At 39.1% G+C, this 21,703-nt stretch overlaps 1 protein-coding gene across 1 annotated transcript in view; it reads right to left on the bottom strand.

Annotated features, from left to right (window-relative positions):
* The window catches only part of TRIM66 (tripartite motif containing 66), a gene marked incomplete at both ends in the record, with an annotated part of 49,690 nt that overhangs the window by 12,615 nt on the left and 15,372 nt on the right, over window positions 1-21,703 (bottom strand). Inside the window, 7 exons of the mRNA XM_080619199.1 lie at window positions 9,326-9,484; window positions 10,577-11,469; window positions 12,782-12,899; window positions 13,037-13,183; window positions 14,478-14,592; window positions 16,231-16,347; window positions 16,979-17,111. Coding sequence (XP_080475325.1) covers window positions 9,326-9,484; window positions 10,577-11,469; window positions 12,782-12,899; window positions 13,037-13,183; window positions 14,478-14,592; window positions 16,231-16,347; window positions 16,979-17,111 — 1,682 coding nt within the window. The remainder of the gene's footprint in view (window positions 1-9,325; window positions 9,485-10,576; window positions 11,470-12,781; window positions 12,900-13,036; window positions 13,184-14,477; window positions 14,593-16,230; window positions 16,348-16,978; window positions 17,112-21,703) is intronic.

The raw sequence follows: 21,703 nt of genomic DNA, 5'->3' as shown, positions 1-21,703 counted from the left end.
CAACAGTGGTAAAGACAGCAGCTTAGATTGAGCTGTCAGTTCTGCCTGTGTAAATCTTACATAATGCCAAAGAAGTCAGTGTTGAATTCCTCTGCTTCCAGTGCCTATCACCAATGGACTAAGAGAACTCTCTGCCCACAGACATTAATTTTCACCTATGGATGTTATTTAATTTCCCTTTCCTCAGTCTGCAATACACATGACAGCAGGAATTTTGCCAAAACATGAACACTTACATTCAATAAGACAAAATAGCCTGCATTTGATACAGAAAGAGGTCAGGTCTTCTACAGTGTTAGGGAATGTTTGTGCCATCTACCACACAGTGCTCTAGTAGGCCTGTTCTAAACAGTCCTTTCATGTAGAAGGCACCCAGAGGGTGCTGAGTCAGGGCATTGGCCATTTTCCTCCTATTGAGTCTAAATCAATGTCCCTAAATCTAAGCTGCCTGAGATATAATAACTTCTTGGAAGCAGCTGGAGCTAGTCAACCATGTGCTTTCTACCTTACGTTTAAGCTGAAAACTAGAACACAGTAAATGAGGAAATGCATTGGTGGAGGCACAGTTTTCTGTATGGTCTGTCTGATAGAGCATTCCTATGAGTGTTCATGTTTCAAACCAATGTAAGCAGGTCAGAAAGGAATCCAGCTTTCATGGTCACACATCCTAAGAAGTCCACAAAAATCAAAAATGTTCATTTGCTGTCATAATGTTCTTGTGACAGGTTCCTGCACATGCAGTGACAAATGTGGCCTATCAAGAATCATATAATCATAGAATAGTTAGGTTGGAAAGGACCTTAAGATCATCTAGTTCCAAACCCCCTGTCATGGGCAGGGACACCTCACACTAAACCATGTCACCCAAGGCCTCATCCAACCTGGCCTTGAACACCACCAAGGATGGAGCATTCACAGCCTCCTTGGGCAACCCATTCCAGTGCCTCACCACCCTCTCAGTAAAGAATTTCTTCCTTATATCCAATCTAAACTTCCCCTGTTTAAGTTTTAACCTGTTACCCCTTGTCCTGTCACTACAGTCCCTGATGAAGAGTCCCTCCCCAGCATCCTTGTAGGCCCCCTTCAGATACTGGAAGGCTGCTATATGAGGTCTCCACGCAGTCTTCTCTTCTCCAGGCTGAACAGCCCCAACTTTCTCAGCCTCTCTTCATACGGGAGGCGCTCCAGTCCCCTGATCATCCTCGTGGCCCTCCTCTTGACTTGTTCCAACAGTTTCATGTCCTTTTTATGTTGAGGACACCAGAACTGCACACAATACTCCAAGTGAGGTCTCACAAGAGCAGAGTAGAGGGGCAGGATCACCTCCTTCGACCTGCTGGTCATGCTCCTCTTGATGCAGCCCAGGATATGGTTGGCTTTCTGGGCTGCGAGCGCACACTGAAGCCAGCTCATGTTCATTTTCTCATCAACCAACACCCCCAAGTCCTTCTCTGCAGGGCTGCTCTGAATCTCTTCTCTGCCCAACCTGTAGCTGTGCCTGGGATTGCTCCGACACAGGTGTAGGACCTTGCACTTGTCATGGTTAAACTTCATAAGGTTGGCATCAGCCCACCTCACAAGCGTGTCGAGGTCCCTCTGGATGGCATCCCTTCCCTCTGGCGTATCAACCGAACCACACAGCACATTTTCCTTCACATACCATCGCTCTTTTTATCACAAGCCTTTTTCGGATGACAAAATAAACATGAGAATTGTTCTCATATACAGAAAACAAATAAGTAGAATTAATACTTGAACTGAACAGATGGACGTGATCAGCCTTGCCTTTCCCCCTTATTTCAAACCCCATTGTGAGTATTAAATCAAGTCCCTGTGAGGTAGTTAAATATTTATTTATCCGGATTCTCAAAAATCACAAAGCATCCACAAATTCCTGTCTGAGTTAATAGGAACTACCTAAAGCTCCATTTGAAATGGGCATGCTGAGGCACACACATAGTAGGCACACCACTCAAAGCTGCATAGAAAGTTAACTGAAGACCTTGTGGCTATTCACTTCTTCTAACCACACACATATTCCTTTACTTGTGCCACAAGAGCGTGCCATCATCTATTACATATTGAGACCTGACCCTCTGAAGACCTGTCAGTGTGTAACTGTATACACTGCAGACAAAACGTTAGCCCCACTAAGACAATGATAGGCTTACTCCTGGCTTCAGTGAGACAAGTTTACTTACTGAGCGTAGTCACTGGGACAACTCTTACTGCAGAAAAAAAATAGACACACACATACATAAAACTTTGTAGTAACAATAATTTTTTGAAAGGTGAAATTCAACAGCATTCCATGGCTATATCTTTTTAGTCTTCTAGATAGCATCAGTTTCTTAAGAGATCTTTTTAGATTATATAAACCAATATAAAACCTTATGCTTGTTAAAAGGGAAAAAGAATAATGAGGCCATCAAACTGCCATCTGTCTTTCCCTTGGGGCAAAAGTTAATTTTGTGGTTATTTTAATGATGAAGCAACATTATGATCTTTCAGTGCAAAATATTAAAACTCACAGTTAAGAACAGACACATTCCATTCTGATCCATGGAGCTGCTGTCAAGTGTGAAGTGAACAATGCACTGGGAACAAGGCTCATTAATAGCCTATTAATTCACTCCCTAAAATAATCATTTCTTTTGCCATTAGCAAAAATTTCTCTTTTCCCTTGAGAGTTCAGCTAGTTTTTGCAAATGGGATGTCTTTAAAGAATTTATCTCTGTTTTATAAGAGCTCTATTGCTTTTACATTGACCATTTGAACAACAACAAGCATTAATTATGCTCTTGAGTAGAGGGTGGCTTCAGCTGCAGGTTAATTTGGAAACTTTTGACATTTTAATGTACAGCCTGGCACATTGAACTATGTTTGTGTCGTTATAAATTGAATTCTCCTTGTCTCATAATTAATTTTGGTCTGATGATCCTTATATTATAATGGCAGCAGCATCACCACCCCAAAATGCCTTCTACCACAAATTTCATAGATATGGTAGGGAAAGGTAAGAAGAAAGAACATGCAAAGTGCCTTCAGAGAACAAAAAATAAACATATTGTTCAAATATTTCTTTGATCACTGTTGCATTTAAAATGTCCAGTGTAAACATGCAGCACTAATACAGAAGAATTCTGAGAAGCAAATACTTACCTTGAAACACTGGAATTAGGATTTGTTAGGGTTGTTTTGGCAAAGTCTCAAGGCTGTTGACATTAAGTGTCACAGATAAAGAAAGCCAAAACTAGGAACCGCCAATTCTCTTTGCTATAAGAGAAATAACATGCTGCAAATGATTGCAGAGTAATGAACGGCTGCTATTAAGTGGAGCAATCCCCCTGGCAGCTCATTATGCTAGGAGGTTAAACAAATGTACTACTCCAATCCAATTGCTTAACTCACCGCACAGAGCAGCACTGATAACACAGTCTACACGTTTCCTATTCATATTTCCCAATTTTGGAATAGAATCCAAAGGATTTCCTTTCCAGCTTTGTGAGAAAAAGAATCCAAATCTGCCTTAACATTCTGTCTGAATAAATTGGAGCTGACTTAAAGTGGAAAGAGGAAGAGATTGTATGGGGCAAACAGCATCATGTTTTATTTATCCTTTTTTCCAGGTCAAAGGAAAAGGTTTTGTTAAATTTCCATTCTGAGAAATGTACTTAATTGCATTAAGCATGAGTGCATTTCTGCTTAATCAGCTCAATTCTTTAAAGTCAAAAAATATCCTGATACGTTAGGAATTTGCAGGACACTGAATTCCAGGCTGTTATCATTATTTCTTTCACCTCTAATCCCCCTAAAATTAATAGTAGTTAGAAAAAAAAAAAACACATTGCAACAATAAACCTGCCTCAGTCCCAAGCTTGTACTCAAATTCCTAGGGATGGATATTAAATTATTCTTACTTTCGGTCACTAAGTACTCACAACACACTCAGTGCAATAGTAACAAAACTAAAACCTGTGCTGTTACACCAAACCCCTCTTCTATAAATTTCACATGCTTTTAAAGATAAATAAATAATCACTTGCCACTAAGATGGAAGAGTTGTCATTAATAAAGTTTCAGACAAATGTTTTGGGGGCAAAATATCCAAGAATGCCACCTACAGCAGACTAAGTTCAACTGCTCTCTCTGATAACCCTGTAGCAACAGCAGCACTGGCACCTCAGAGCCTAGAATGCATCAAGTCCAGAGGATGCTGAAAGGTTGCACCATGCACTGTCACTGTGTTAGTCTTGCATGAAATGCCACCATTGCATATAATCGGAATAAACCAGAAGCCTCTCTCAGAGTGCTCTCAAGAGTGCTCCTTGGATGGCATGAAATATTTTCTAGGATTTCCCTGTTTCAAGTACTTTTACTTAAGACAAACAGAGCTTTTGAACTAAGAATCTGGGACTTACTGTGAATCAAAAAGAACAATATAAAAACCAGTGTTATAGCACTATACAAAATTTCCATGTGCTTATACCTTGCTTACTATTTCTGGTCACCCTGTCACAAAAAGGATTTATCACCACCATGAAATACAGGCAAAACAGCAGAATATATAAAGGAGCAAAGTATAGAATGGACTCCAGTAAAACAAAAACAAAACAACAACAACAAAAAACACCACACCAAACACAAAACACAACAAAAACCAAAACAAACAAAACACACTAGAGACAAGCAACTAGAGAGATGAGTAATCACTTTTCAGCTTCAAAAAGAAATGTCTGAGAGGAAATTCAATATAAACCTACAAAATATGGATATTATGAGGGCAGTGAATACAGAATGATTATTCACTGGTTTTCCTAATAGAAGAACAAGAAGGCATCCTACTGAATTATCAGGCAATAGACTGAAACCTGTGAAACCAAACCTGTGTTTGACAGACACTTGATTTGTTGGAGAAAGTCCAGAGGAAGGCCACAAAGATCATCATAGGGCTGGGACACCTCTTCTATGAAGACAGGCCAAGAAAGCTGGGCTTGTTCAGCCTGGAGAAGAGAAGGTTCTGGCGAGACCTTAGAGCAGCCTTCCAGTACCTAAATGGGACCTACAAGAAATCTGGAGAGGGGCTTTTTGCAAGGGAATGTAGCAATAGGACAAGCTGAAAGAGGGCAGATTTAGAGTAGATATTAGGAAGAAATTCTTCATTATGAGGGTGGTGAGACACTGGAACAGGTTGCCCCAAGAAATTGTGGTGGCCCCATCCCTGGAAGTGTCCAAGGCCAGGCAGAATAGGGCTTTGAGCAACCTGGTTCAGTGGAAGGTGCCCCTGCCATGGCAGGGGGGTTGGAACTTGATGATGTTTAAGGTCCCTTCCAACCCAAACCATTCTGTGATTCTACTGTTCTATGAACCTACTAACAACTGACAAGTGCCACAGAAGAGAGAATCACGAGTGCCTAAGCCAGTTAGGTTTTTAGGATGAGTGGAGGTGGCACAGTCTTCCACTGCCCAGGACCTAACCCTGCAGCTGAACAAGACAAGGAACCCTCCCTCCCCAGAGTAAAGGTCCTGCTCCTATCTAGAGAAAGAGTTGCACTTATGGAGTCAGAGGAGAGGTGTCCATCTAGCCCTGCAACACCAATGTCTGTTCCAGCAGTAGCTGAGACTAAAGCTACAGATTTGTGCTATAGATGTACAGTAATTATGACATTTCTTCAAATGCTAGGTACGGCCTTTAGACCTCTTGCTCGTCACAGCCACAAATGACAATTAGGTACATGTAAACAAAACAGGAATTGTATGCACTTTATTACTCCTGAAAACACAATTAGATCAAAAATATCTTATTATTCTCATCTTTGCTCCAGAAGAGATGACCTCTCCAGTCCTGTGTGCAGATTAATAACTCAATATCATACTGTGTAAAAGCAACAGAAGTACCGTATCATTGCAGAAGGTTAGTAACCCTTCCTGCAAAATTGTTAATCTAATTGAGAACTCAGTCCTTCACGCTGCAACTTAGCAATTCAATAGTTTGAATAAAATCTGTTTCCTTGAGCTTGCCAAGATTCCCCAGAGAAAAAGTTCAGGTAACACAAAAATTTTTCTCAGCTTTGTCCTCTGTCTTGCTGGCATTCTTACTGGAGAGGCTGGGTATTTGATAGGCATGGAAGCAGAACAACTTCACAATCCAAAAGAGAAGTCCTGGCTACAGGAGTGAAGTATACTGACAGGGGAGTGTGAAGAGAAAATTATATCCATTTTGCACAGGTAGAAAACTTCCATTTCTATTCCCCTATTCTTAAAAGTTGCTAATTAAGCCAAAAGTTATGCTAAATGCAGTACTCATCTCAAAAAAATCAATGGTCTAAGTACAGAAACATTTATTCTGCACAAAATATTTGATTCAGAGAGAAAGAATATTTAAAGGAATACACAGGAAGACAGACTGATAAAATGTCACCATTGATGTTCAAAAACAGTGAAACAAGCCAAGCCCACACATAACTGAAATTACATGTTTTAAAGACTATACTATACACATGCATACTGAGCAGGTGGGCACAGAGAGCAATTACTCTGGCCTTTAAGATAGCACTAGCCTTGATGTCAGTGTTTCTGACCAAACATTCCTTGAACTCAAAAGCACTCATATGGCATACAAGTGTCTCACGCCATGGAGTAATGGCTGTATTAGCACTCCTCTGGGATGATCTGAATAATGTACTTGTGGTTTCCCCATTTATGATTAATGTTGTGATCCCAAACTATTAATAACATCTGTTCGACATTGTTTCGCACATAAGTATGATCCTGTATGCAGACAATTCATCTAGTTATCAGTCAATGGTATCACATGCATACCATAAACATGTTTTAAAATTAATACACAGATGTTTAACTACATGAGCAATCAAGCCTTGCTCCCTCCAAAATAAAGGAAATCACTGGGCTAATGTAAGCTTTTATTTTTTGACTGATCTTGGTAAACATATCACTAAACAGTTAATTCTAAGTTTTGCTATGTCCTGGTTCACACTGCTTTCTCTTTAATGAAAGAATCTCAGCAGCCAGAGAATTACTCCACTAGGAATGATGCACACAACAGAGGCTGTCAGAGTTCAGCAGAACTGCAATGCAAGACCAAGAAGTCCAGTACCAAATATTCTCCAAAGGCAGAATACAATTCTTCTCCAGGTAGCAAAAGGTTTCCCTAGTTATTTTTTCAATGATACTTTCCAAGTGCATTCATGTTTTCCATGTTCTCCAAGAATGTGAGAGAGATGAAATATTCTGAATTTGGGCCATTGGAAAGTTAAATGTACAAACAGCTATACAGAAATTTTTGTCTGGAGATGAGCATGAAGACATTTAGTCAGGTGAAACATAGATAAGAAGGCATAGACACATCCCCTTGTTCTTAAATAGGAACCAATCTAAACCTAGATTTAATCTGATTGTCGGCAAAAGTAGTCAGACTTTTTTAAACAGCATTTACAAACAATGTATTTCAAGGGCTTCCTTAGTGTACTGCTTCCCTTCATATTTCTAATTAGCCATTGCCAGAGCTGTCAGTACATCGTGGCTTCATCCCAAATAGGTATATACAAGCAAAGATGGGGTACTGTAGCTGATGAATGTCCTAATTTCTCGCAGAGGTGCCAGGCACAAGAGCATATGCTACTCAGCACCATTAGAAAAATTTCTGGTTTGCTTTGGTTTGTTTTTCTCTTTTCTAGGAGTATCCTCATCTTGCTGTCTTCTCAACTTGTACAGCAACAAATCAGCCCTTCTTCCTTTTTTCTTCTCCTAATTTTTCCATCAGACTACACTAGTCTCTCTCTTGCACATCTGCTTCCATTTTCTTTCATCTTTCTGACTTTTCTTGTTTAAAATGTTGAGAATAACTTTCCCTTACAGATCCAGAAGACAAAAGACAACTTCTTCAATATGCATGTAGTAAAAGCCTCTAGACAGTTAGTTAGTTAGCTAGTTAGTCATTTTCACAAATAACTTTGAGGGTGTGTCTGCATTACAAGAAAAGTATGTGCTCTAGTTCATGGTCTTGTTCAGGCCTTAAATACACATCTTCAAATTTACAGTCATATCCTAAAGTAAAGGTAACTCTATCCTAGAAAATTTGCATAGCTTTCCTCAGTCCTGTGCTCTATCGGAGGTCAAGGGAGATTTGGTCCTTCATGTGAAAGTTCAGAGCCAAAGAGCATCATCTCAGAATGTTGGATACCATCAACCTGATCCAGAAATTCCATCACATCGACGGGGTTAAGTTAGCAATTGCAGATTTCTTTGTGGCTTCCAAACCTGATTCTCATGCTGCTTCTAGACTCTCAGTAATCATTACCTTTCCAAGTCTCTAAAATTCCCAGAAGGATCTGAAACAACTCTCTGATTGCATATTGCATCATAAATATGTTGGGTCAACAGAGCTACATACTGATGAATAATAAAATAACTTCCTTTTGGGGGCTAGTTTGGAAAGACGAGTTCTTCCACAATAACCCACACACAAATTCAAAGAAAAAATATCCATGAAAGACATGGTACACAGCATGAGTCATGCACAGAAGTACCAAACAGATTTGAGCAAACAGAATATGAAGTGCTGTTTGGGGTGTTTTAAACAATCTGTAGAAGGCAGCTTCTCTGTCTCAAATGCACAGGTGATAACCAGAGCCAGCAAGGATCTACTGATAAAGATTAGCCCTCCTGGTTTTCTTTATGCTGCTTCTTCAATAGTTAGGGCTTCCCAGTAGGTAGAAGGATCAAAGAATGGCTCTATTATGTGCTGAAGTATTGTAGAGATACAGAAACCTATGATTTTTTTGCTTCTACATGAACAAGGAGAAGGAGCATATCAGAATTATATCCCTTTCAGACACCACATCTTAAGTAATAATTAATGGTGTTATTTCCAGGGCCAGCTACTTTGAAGGATGTTCCTCAGGCCTGATTTCATTAGAATCTTTGACTTGTCCCCCCTCCCCAGTTCTCCCAGATTAACTGCTGCTAGTATGGTAGTTAGCAAGAGCTAGTTAGTTCATGCCCTAGAGATCAGGACTACACAGAATTTTCTCAGTGAAGAAACAGGTCTTCTACTTCTTTACCAACTTCACACTTAAAAATCATGCCAGCCAGACCTAAACACTACTATTTGCTGATCCTGGCTACAGCACAGTACAGCATAGGTTAGGCTACGACTGTCTTCCAATATCCAAAAGCCATTTTGTTGACATTTACTATATTTTAATTTTTTCAAGCTGATTGCAAGTTCAAAAGCCATATCATATTCAGTATTATCAAACTATGTTTTCCCTTTAAAATGTATCTTTTAAAAAGCTCTTTATACCTTTCTCACTGGATGGAAAGATGATTGTTGCAATGTGCTCTCAGGGGAGTTACTGCTGACACTCACGTCTTCCAGTGACTCTGACAGGGAGGGACTATCATTTTTGTCCAGAGGAATTACAGGCTTCTGGGCATCAAGTTCAGTGGAACTTTCACAGACCTAGAAATCACAATTAAGAATTTGTGTTTTCAAAATCTCAAAATGAGAAAGGGTAATGAATTCACATCGACTCACAGTGTATAAAATATGACAAGACTGGGAAGACTCTAAAACTACAACGATGGTCAAAGTAACCCTAAACAGAAAGATAAATGAACAGAGAAAGATTTTGAGATTTCTCTCTCAAAAAAAAAAAAAAAAGAATTTAAAAAAAAGAAAAAAAATAAAATCAATAAAGCTGCTGAAATGTACAGCTATTTCAAAAGCCTGAAGTTTGCCCCTAGAAGTAAACCTCTTTAAGAGCTATTCAGGGTAGGAACTCCACAGAATTTACACAACGGGAAGTCCCAGCCACCTTTCCACTGCAATTCCCACTGTTTTGAATGTGTTTCAAAGCCACTTTATTGTGGAACTATTGTGGTTTAAGCCCAGCCAGTAACTCAGAACCACGCAGCTGCTCTCTCCCTAACCCCCTTCTTCTTCTGCCTTGCAGTTTGGATGTTCACCACCTAGCACTGTCCCTTTTTCAAAAGAAGGATTCTTACCAGCAGAAGAAAAAGGGAGAAATTAGCCCTGCTGATGAAACTTTAACTGTAACAGCATGTATGAATATTGATTAAAATCTGAAAGGTCATGATGCAGTAGCAAAAGCAGTTACCAGCAGAATAGAAAATAACTCTCAAACAAAAAAAAAAAGTGTTCTTCACTCTCTTTCCACTACTATTCAGAATCAAAAGGGAATCCATTTCAATGACTCAGGGATTAAAATTTCCAGAAAAAGGAGTTTAAATGGAGAAACAACTGCAGTCCTCCAGTTACCTATTCAGAAAGGAGGAATGATGATGCTTTTATTCTCCCACCTGCTGCTCATCTTGTCTATTTAGAGATTAAGATCTTTGGGATCCCAGTTGTTTATGCACTTTAAAGCAAATTTTGGTTCGATCTGCACAAGGCATGGAGCCTCTGCTGAATACAAACATAGACAAGACAATAATAGAAAGGTCAACCAAATACATGAAAACTCAAAGGCATCTCCCATTTCTGATCTTACATTGGCTAAATGCAATAGGAAAGAACTTTTTGAGAACTTACTTGTGCTTCCTCTTGGATTTGTTGCTGAACTGGGGCTGGCTGCCTGACTATGTAGTTGATTTGGCCAACTATGGTCTGTTGAACATGCTGAGGTGGCTTAGCTTGGTTCAGCTGCAAGCTGGGCTGTCCTTGGGCCTGCAGAAGAAGCTCCAAATCCTTTTTCATCTCCTCCAGTTCAAACTGGTGATGCATTATGTCCAGGCTCTGCTGGACTACTTGTTTGTGGGTGTTCTCATTCTGACCTGATGGTGGTGATACTGGTGGCAGCTGCTGCTGCTGCTGTGACGGCTGCTGCAAGTGGTTAGATTTTATCTTCTGGAGTCGACCAAGTTGCACTTGCACACTTGATGTCTGCAAAGAAGTCTGAGTGCAACATGGCTGTGAATGGCTTGTGTGTACTTGCTGAGCTTCATGTGATACAACAGCATAACCCACGGGTGCAGTCTGCTGCAGCTGCTGGGATGGCAAGTGCTTTCTCATCCTCCCAGACATATTCTCTTGCTCTGACCATGACTGCTGTTCCTGCCCAGACTGTGTTAGCTTCATAGGCTGGGGGGCACCCGTTGGCTCTTTGTCATGTTGCTGCATGCTGTACTGCAGAGGAAAGTGCTGCTGATGCAGTTCGGGAGGATGTCGAAAATGTTGATGGCGGTTTATGTCTTGGTAAGAAGGCAGAGCTTTGTTTGCATGAGATATGCTCAGGCAGTGCGGGCAACACACAGATGTAGGACACTGACCGGCAGGTGGAAATTGATGTGGCTGGCTATTCACAGGCTCCAGCTGTGATGCTGGTGCACGGTGCCCATGATGCAAGGAGGTCTGTAACCCTTGCACATTTCCACAGAGTAGCACATCTGAGTGAGAAATGTCTCCACCTTCCATAGTGAAGCCCCCTGGAAAAAACAGCACATTTACTCCCTCCTATGATCTTGACAAGTTTACACAGTAAAACCTGCAAATGGTGGCTATCTCTTTGTCTTCATTTCAAATATAAAAGGTATTTAAATATCCTATGCAAGCAGTCCTTCAACATATTTTCAAGACAAGTTTTCAAGATTTTTCAGTGATTTAAAACCATACCAAACTCTCACTGATACTAGTGGAACTCATGGCTGAATTACCAGCAAATGCTTTGAAAATCTGACCTCAACTTATTTTATTGTAACTGATGGATACAGCTAAGTATGGTTTACAAAAAGCATGGGTATAAAAGGCAACTTCCAGGGTGAAAGTGACAAAAATAAGATATTGATATAATGTAGGTGAGAATCATAAAAGCTAGAAATAGAAGTGACCTAAGAATGGATCTTGTCCATGCTTTCAGTCAAGAAAATATTATTCCTTGCAATATTTTTTACAGGGTTTTACTCCATCTAATTTTAAATATCTTAAAATGGGAAGAGAACTAATCTTTTAGATCATTGATTGGATCACCACACTGAATTTACTGTAAAAACCAGCTGCTGTTGGTAAATTTATAGCTAGTGAGAAACAAAGTCACTATATGCACATTCATTATATAAATAGCATTGTAATTATTATTCAGCAGGTGTCTTAAAGCCATCTTTGTGCCCATTAATTGTAAGTGTCTCAAGAACTGCTCAGGTCACTTGGCCACTAAGGTACTAAAGGATCCAAGGAACACGGGTGTGACTGAGCCCAGTTGCTCCTGCGTAAGGAGAAATAGCACAAGATCCACTGCAGACACTCCATTGCACCCAGGGTACTCCTTAAAGGATTGCCAGAGTGACAGTGCTGTACAGAGTTATAGCTTGCTGGGGCAGAACTTCATTTCAAATATGCTGGGCAAAGTCAAGGCTGTTTGATAGCCGGTGATGCTACATTTTAAGTAATTTCAGGTAAAAGTAATTTGGTAGTACTGTACAGGTTTTCCACGAAACAAGTAGCTATGTTCTTACACTGTGATTCTGTAAGACCACCAAAGATGATATTTATACAGTGTATTTCTAGGTAATGTTTATAGAGCAGTATTTATATATGTCTTTTAATAGGTGGATTTATATAACTGGAGGGAAACCCCAGAAAGTTCAGCCACGCTAACTTTTCTTAAGAATGTGACAAGAGATACAGAACTGGAAGACAAGACTAAAAAGGAGTGCACTTCAGGGAAAGTACTGCATTGTCTATATCTGTCTTGTCTAGCTTTAGGCATATGCCTAATAAACAACAATATATTTTTCTTACCAAAATTGGACAGTTCTTTAGTCCAGTAGGAAGAATCCCAAGTAAATCTGATCTTCAGAGGAGGGTCTGTGTCTGTGTTACAGTTTGTCTCTAACAAGCGCTGGATTTGAAATACAATCTGGTGACAAGTCAAAGGACAATTATTTTATTGTCAATTACAATATCATAAAAAACATTTTATTTGAGAAACATTAAGTCCTTAAAGTTTTCACATTACTGCACAACTTCAAATAAGAAAATAAGTATTGCTCTTACTAGTTCTTTACTGAAGAGAAATGGGATGCTGTTTTTACTGCACACTGCCCAGCTGATGAAGTTCTGCACATGTTCTACCTGTCTGCTTAAAAGCACAACACCTTGCAGTTGTTGCTCCAATTTCTGCTTCCTTTCACTGGTGATTTTCTGTTCATAATGTGAATCAGCAGAAGATAATTGTCATTCTTCAGACACACATAATATACACAATCACTGACGCTACACTATGCATTATTTAGAGATGCAAACCACCTTAAACCATCAATCGAAAAAAGAAAGCAAATCCTATTTAACAGATATGTCTGAATTCAGGAAGATCAACGACTTTTCCAGGAGCAAGCAACCTACCTCATTCTGGCTCTGGTTTAACAGAATGAGGTAACCCAAGAAAGCTATCTTGTCTCTTATGATACACAAGAGAAGAGACCCAAGAAAATATATAAAAAGAGGGGAAGCATGCAGCTTTTCCTCAGAACAGTCTTCCGGTCTCCAGCAATTCATGACTTAGGCACCACAAAGACAGAGGCTATGTTACCACCCTCAGTGCATTTTTCTATGAATTTGCCTCATTAATTTTGAACCCATGAAAAATATCTTGCAGCAGAGTTCCACACTTATTTACCACTTATGTGAAGAACTATCTGCCCTCATTTGATTTGAAACCAGGACTTCCTGATTTCATTTAATACCCCTACATGCACTTTAATACAGCCCTATACATGTACATTCAGTGCGTGCACAGTTGTGTTGCAATTATAGATAACTCAAACACTGAAATGTTGTCAAACCACATGAACCCTGCATTTACTTAATGTTCAATAATACAGAAATGAAAACCTACATTTCTCTTTTTTGTAAAGCTACTTAGCTGAATACCAATATTTGAATCAAATACGTAAATTCAAAGGTCGCCAGCAAGCGTCGAGCGCTTTGTCTTTGCAATACCTGCTAATATTACCCAAGAATAACTGAGAACTGGAAATTCTGATCAGATCCAATAGCAATCATTGTGCTCAGTACATTTCAAAATAAAATCATATAGACTTCAACTGGACATCCCAAAACTGAAGACTCAAAACTTCAGGTTCTGTTACAGAGAGTAGACCAGAGGATCATTTTTGAAACAGGATGTTAAATGTGCTGCTATTGATTCTACAAATCTATCATTAAAACCAGAAGCCGGCTTGTTTTGTAAGTACTCAAAAGCTGCACACATATTGTCTGTAACAGCATTAGAAAATGTGGTTAATTCATGATAATTAAACATTTTTCATCCTGAATCTTTGTCAACCATTGATTCCACATAAAACTCTGCAGAAAAAAATAAATAAATAAGCAAAGGGACAATAACTCTCACAGTCCATATTCTTTCCATCGGCACTGGGATTAAATTCAATTTAGTTTAATTTCCCAAGGTATCAAAGGAGCTAGCCTTACTTACTTCAAGTTGTTCAAGAAGGTTGTTTGTTCGTTTATTGATTTCATTCATCAAAACCATCTTGGCCGTTTTTATCTGATTTTCTACCTTTTTGTATAAGTGTTTTACTTCAAGCAACCTATGGGTAAGAGATACACATCTCTGGATGAGCCAACTGGTGTGTCATTTATTCAGAGCTTAGTAGCTGTTTGTTAGAAGGACTGATCTAACTATTGACAGAGAACTTCAGTGAAAGTTATAACATTTCCTTTAAGTTTTCCCACACTTCAAACATAGAATAGTTTGGGTTGGAAGGGACCTTAAAAGGCCATCTAGTCCAACCCCCCTGCAATGAGCAGGGACATCTTTAGCTAGAGCAGATTGGTCAGAGCTTCTTTCAACTTGACCTTGAATGTTTCCAGGAATGAGGCATCTACCACCTCCCTGGGTAACCTGTTCTAGTTTATCACCACCCTCATTGTAAAAATTTTCTTCCTTGTAAGTAGTTTAAATCTACCTTCTTTCAGTTTAAAACCATTATCCCCTGTCGGATTGCAACACACCCTACCAAAAAGTTTGTTCCCATCTTTCTTAGACACCCCCTCTAAGTATTGAAAGGCCACAATAAGGTCGCCCCAGAGCCTTCTTTTCTCCACGCTAAACAAACCCAACTCTGCCACACTGTCCTCATAGGAGAGGTGCTTCATCTCCCTGCTCATTTTTTAAGTGCCTCCTCTGGACCTCCTCCAATAGATCCATGTCTTTTCCTGTGCTGAGGACCCCGGAGCTGAATGCAGTACCTCAGGTGGGGTCTCACAGGAGCAGAGTAGAGGGCCAGAATCACCTCCCTTGACCTGCTGGCCACACTGCTTTTGATGCAGTCCAGGATATGGCTGGCTTTCTGGGATTGGCATGCACATTGCCAGCGAATGTCCACTTTTTCATCTACCAGTATCCCCAAGTCCTTCTCAACAAGGCTGCCCTTAATCCCTTCATCCCCCAGCCTGCATTGATACCAGAGATTGCCTCTACCCAAATGCAGGACCTTGCACTTGGCCTTGTTGAACCTCAGGAGGTTCATATGAGCCCACTTCTCAAGCTTGTCCAGGTCCCTATGGGTGGCATCCCATCCCTCAGGCTGTCACCCCTACCACTCAGCAGCGTTGTCTGCAAACTTGCTGCAAATGCACTCTACCCCACTTTCTATGTTGTTGATGAAAATATTGAACAGTATTGGTCCCAAAACAGACCCCTGAGGGACACCACTTGTGATTTGTACTCTTTCAAGGTGTTTCAAACGGTTTTATTAATGCAGAAGAGAGATCCAACAGCCAACATATAATCAGTAGCTGAAATCCAGTTAATATAATGAAACACTTTCATTTTAATATTGCTCTTGCCTGGAATTGCAGCTTCTTTGAGGTTTCTTGAAGAAATGAGGTATTTTTAAATTAGTCTTTATTTATAATATTTTCAAATTCTAGTTCAGGAACAAATTATACAAAGAAATGATAACTCTGAAGGTTTCAGCTCTCGCACGCCTTATAAGGACTACGGAATCATGCATTACAATGCCATGACTTGTCAGTAGCACTTAAATATGAATTTGACATTTCCAATCTTCCTCTTATCTCCTAGCCTCTAAGGAAAAAAAAAAAAAAAAAAAAAAAAAAAAAAAAAAAAAAAAAAATCTGCATTTTCTTCTGTTAACCTGCATTTAGTGAAAATATTTTAACTGATCACTCACTTTCACGAAAAAATAATGCATAGCAATCACCTGTCTTCAATCTGTTTAGTTGAAACCTGAATCCCATTTTTTTTCTCTTCCACTTTGGTAATGACATTTTCCAGGATAACTCTCTGATTTTGCAAAGCTTCATCAAGATGTCTGAACCTGAGAAAGAAATGGAAATTCTCACTCTGTGTTCTTTTTCTGTTGATAAGTAACGAACTGATCAGTTGATGAGTTTAAGGGACCAACTGCCTTAATATCTCTGGTCATGGTTCCCTGCTTCTTTCCTACTACAACTATTTTCTGTGACAGCTGAACTCTATCGTCCCTCACACAGGCAAGCTCATCCCACAAAAAGTGTTTCTAAGTACAGACAATTCCTTACATGACTTACACGCTTCCACAGGCAAGCTGCATGCTCAAACTTCGGTAACTCTGGTGTTGTACAGTCATGATGTCTTTTATAAAGACAAACAGAAGTACTCAAACAATGTGAAGTAGAGTTAATCTTGTGCCTCTGAGCAGAATCACAATGAACTATATGCATGCATAAATAGTATCTGGGCAGACGATACAATTGGGAAGGTACACACTGCAGAAAGCAGTGAATGATTCTGTTAGGGCAGTAAGCCACATGTTACACTGCTTGGGCATAAGAGAACTGAACTGAGTTTGCTGTCGCTTTTAAGTTTAAACTAGCCTGCAAGTGCAGCTGGCAGGAAATGGACAGTCTTAAATCTAAATTAGCTACAGTTTTAGATAGGATTATGATTAAACAATCAATGTGTTGTACCTGTGTTCCTTATGCTCTGTCAGAAGACAGCTACGGCACGTAAGGGTGTCACAGGTCTCACAAAACAGTTTGAGTGGCTCTTGAGTGTGCACTGGACAAAATAAGGAAAGCCCACTTGCTTCATCGTCAGTTGCTGAGGAATATAAAGCAGTGTTGTCACTGACAAAAATTATTATTATAGATAAAAAAAAAGACTTGCCAAACTCTCACAATTTTATTGAAAGTCTTGATGTTACTCTTAAAAGACCCATACCCTGGAACTACCTGATTATATTAGCAGGGTTTGCTTATATTTTTTTTTCTGGCTTTATATATTCTACAAAGAGCACACCAAAGGGGTTCAGGAAGAAGTCATCAAACCAAATTCCTATTTTTCTCTAAAGTCTCATGAGTTTTAAATATCTCTCATGATTTGGGGCACTTTTCTCACAACTTTGAATTACCTGGTCTGGCGAATCAGTTAACAAAGCTGTATTTTAAAACATAGAAAATCAAATATACTGAAAAAAAACTGAAGTCACAGCAGAAGCAAGAATATCCTTTGCTCTTGAACAATCATATAAGCAATTGCTTTTCAAATGTGTGTTTGTTGTAAATGCACTACATAAACCTCAGCAACTAGGGGATATTGATACTAGGCACTAAAAGCTGTTCCACTCCAAAAAGTAATGTGAGGAAGAGTAAGAACAAACAGTGGATACATAAAGTAGAAGCATTGCCATGCTCTAAAGAAAATATACCAAATTTCCTACTTTCCATATTGCTGTCTACTCTAAATATGTCTGAGATAAAAGAGTTACTCCCTCCAGTTCAATTGGCTTTCCCCTCTGCCTTCTTAACATAATGTGTAAGAAGATAATTTGTGATAGATTAGGCAAAGATCTTTATGTAACATCATGACATACTTCACATTGCCATAAATTATTTATTACAGTATTTATGTTTTATTGAAGTATTTCATGCTTTATTCTTCATGGAAGTTTATTGGTTTATATTATTATTGAATCAAATGCTAATAGCATTATTAAAAGAGGAAATTGAGCAGATGAGTTTTTCTTTCCCACTCCAATATGTTTTTCTATCAAGGTACAAATGAAACTCACCTCAACAGCCTTTTTTTTTATGATAGTACTGCAAATATGTACTTTTGCATTCAAACCTGCTGCTGAAAATGCAAATAATAAAAAAATAAATAAAAAAAAACCAAGCAGGTTGTATAACCAATGTATAACCAAGGTGGATGTCAAAGATCATTTTTTCCTCCACTATGGGGTCAGATGTTGTATCTTAAAAGAAAAATAAAAGGCCCATAATAACTCCTTCCATATCCATGAGCTGGAAAAGCCCTTCTGAATGTTCAGTACCTCCAGATCATGCAAGCTGTTTTTCTGAAAACTTAGGATCAAATTATCCATATTAAACTCCAATTTATAATAAGATGATGTCTTTAAGGTCCAAGTATAATGAAGCCTAGTCACAATCCTATATAATGATTTCATCATTTTTCTCTCTCTGAAGGGCTCCTTAGCCTTTGGGGGATTGCAATCATCCCAGAGAAATCAGTTGGTTTTTTAGTACCGTGTCAGATTTAAGAGACAAGCAGATTTCAAACGCAAATTGAGGATAAAAATCAATGATATCTAATTACAACATAGACCCACAGCCTCTGCCACATGTAATTCCCTGATTCAATTGACAAATCAGTGAGAACTGCAACTAGGTCATGATATTCTCAACCTAATGTATACTCAGCTCAGAGCTATACTCTTCAGCTTTAAAATAAGCTGAATTCTTACAAATCAAATGCTAAACAAAGGTACAAGCCCGCTTTTAATAGCAGATATCTTAACCACAACTATCCCTGTTAATGTCTTGAAAAGAATCTCACTGAAGAACAGGGAAAATTCAGTAGTCCTAAATTCTGAATTAATATCATTTGAGTCACCATTTTCAACAGTATTTTCTTTATCTCAGGTGGATCTCTTGAATATCTAACAGAAAGTTTGAAATCCCTGTTCCTATGATCAGTTGAAGTAAACTCTGGAAAAACAGTCACATCTTGGCTAATAGAGTCCTCCCTCACCTTGCATAATTTGCAGTGACTCAAACTTTTGATGAGTTTTTGCTGAGTTTTGATGAGTTCATACTCAACCTTGAGAGACTGAAAAAATAGTATAGAAAAGAAAAAATATTTATTTTGTGCACTAGCCTATAAATAGTTGGTATGTCAGCACCAGATCATTTACTTCTGACAAAGTTTTGCCAAAAGGATTGTTTCTACCCAATTGCAAAGCACAAATTTCCACTTAACAAGGAAAGACTCTGTACTGTACTGAATGTCCTTTTAAAAAAGTTGGGACTAAAAGAGGAAGAAGTTCTGGTTTTATGACTTCAAGCAGTTTCAGTGCTCTGCAGAACTTTGTAATTAACAAAGTTCACTAATTCCTGGCGCTAATGCAGAGCTTATTCCTCCAAGGCTGCTGCTTAATCTGTCATAAAACTGAGGCACATGTTCTCAACACCTAGTTCTCCAGCGCTCAGCAAATTCACTCCAAAAGCAGATTTCCACATTTTTGCATCTTGTGGTCACAGATCCAGAAAGTTTTCAGGAGGGTTTTTTTGGGGTTGTCTTTAAAAAACAAAACAAAATAAACAAAACAAAACAACAAAAAAAAAAACCACAACAAAACAAACACAAACTGTCAGGAAAAATCGGTGTTTGAAAAACTGCAAATAGTGCAGTTTACCTCATGTGTGAACCACATTTCAGCATCTCTTCATATTCATAACCAGCAGTAACAGTCCGGCACAAGAGAACTGGAATTTTTTGATAGTACCTCCAGAAGCAGTTTAGCTAGGAAGAATATACTAGAGCAACTATGCAAGATCTAAATATTAGTGGGAAGGTGGGAAGAGATCAAAGTGATGTCCGGTTTGTGTTATTTGTCTGGTTTTATGCTTACAAACTAAGATCTGGTTTTAGATGTAGGAGTTCAGTAACAGTTTTTAACTGAACTGTGACACAGACCATGCCCATAACTCCTCATTCTATTTCTCAATAAGCATGTTCAAAATGATGAAATCTTCTAACCAGCAAAACCTCCCCCAAGCTACCAGATGTTACAGAACACAGTGGAGGTGAATAAAATACAGCTGTTTCCAGTAACAACACCACCTCACAGTGAATCCCTTACCAGTAGTACTCGTTTTGTGGGCCTTTAGTACAAACTCACAAAGGATGAATCAGTACGAAAAAGAAATCAGGATACTTAAAAACTGTTCTCTTTTTTTACAATATGGCATTTTTCTGTGCTAGCCTAGTCCTGCTCCTCCCCACACTCTCAATTTCTAAATATAAATTTAAATGAAGGCTAAAGGTCTCAAAAATCACAAGAACTTGGCACTCTGCTCTGCACCATGACCTCAGGAGTCACCAGGCTAAAGGTGCTGCCTGACAGCCAGCTCAGCCGTTCAGCTGTGTTAGCTGGGCCTCACCCAGCGCGCAGTAGATGACCAGAAGCAAGAGGATGTGCAGAGCAAATGGATGGGGAACTGTCACAGAGCTGCGGGCTCTGCGTGGCAAGGGGGTGATCAGATGTGTTACGCAGAGCACAGGTAACCACAAAGGAAAAAGAAAGAAAGGGTTCTCAGGGAAGCCAGGCTCTTTTAGTTCTGCCACTCAAGGAAGGAATTGTTTATCAGAAGTAAAACGAATAGGCAGGATTCAATGCCCGGGGGGGGGGGGAGGAGGGGCTAAATGAGAAAGCAGTTTGTGTGTGTGCAACTTTTTCTTTATGCAGCACACACAAATCCACAACTAAGCCACAGGTATATTTTCTTACCATTATTTGTTAACAGTATGAGCCGGTAATCATGCTCAAAGTGAAGTTATTAACAGTTAGAGCCTCAAAACCAGACCTTATCTTGCGATCAACTCGAAAAGATATTTGTCCACCCAATCAGAGCATTTGATGGAGGACTTGGGGGTACTTGAGTTTATATTATTCTCTAGAAAACGCCCATAAAAAATATTAAATTTCATCTGTGCTTTGCTGTTATTGCTATTCTTACAGACCTTTTTTTGTTTACACTTTGGTAAACAGCACATCGTGTCTCAAGTGCCTCAAACTGTTTGATATGAACACCAAGAACTTAAAATAACTCCATCTATGGCAACATAGAGGCTTCTACAAGCAAAATTCTAAAGAAAAAATTTAATATAAAAAGAAGTATGATCAGTGGGCTACAACTATGTTTATTCCTTGTTCTGTCCTCCTTCTTCCTGACGAAGAATGATAGTGTAGCACAAACTCTATAGCACGAATAATGTCATATGTGAGCAAAGTGTAAACTTAACTAATTGTATAAAATTTAAAAACTCCTATTTTAGGTTAAAAATGCTTATATAAGTTTAGGTTGGCATACTCCTCAGCAGATTTGGGGCATATAACTAAAGAAAATAATAAGCAGTAACAGAAAATCATTATCCTTTGTGTGGCTTATAATTTTATAGGGAGGAGACATATTTGACAGTGGGCTTCATTTGTGCCTGCTGATGTCAATACAGTGGTCATGCTCAGGAAACATCCAGGCTTAGAAAAAGAACATCCTATAGTGATCACAGCCTTTCACTGTCTGTTACTCTCCCTTGTCCATATGCACAGGAATTGCCTTACCATAGTTTTCTGAAGGAACTTATTCGAAAGAGGACAAGAAGTACTCAAA

Source organism: Psittacula echo, assembly GCF_963264785.1.
Source record: "Psittacula echo genome assembly, chromosome: 5".
Taxonomy (NCBI): Eukaryota; Metazoa; Chordata; class Aves; order Psittaciformes; family Psittacidae; genus Psittacula; species Psittacula echo.
This window is presented reverse-complemented; position numbering and strand designations above follow the sequence as displayed.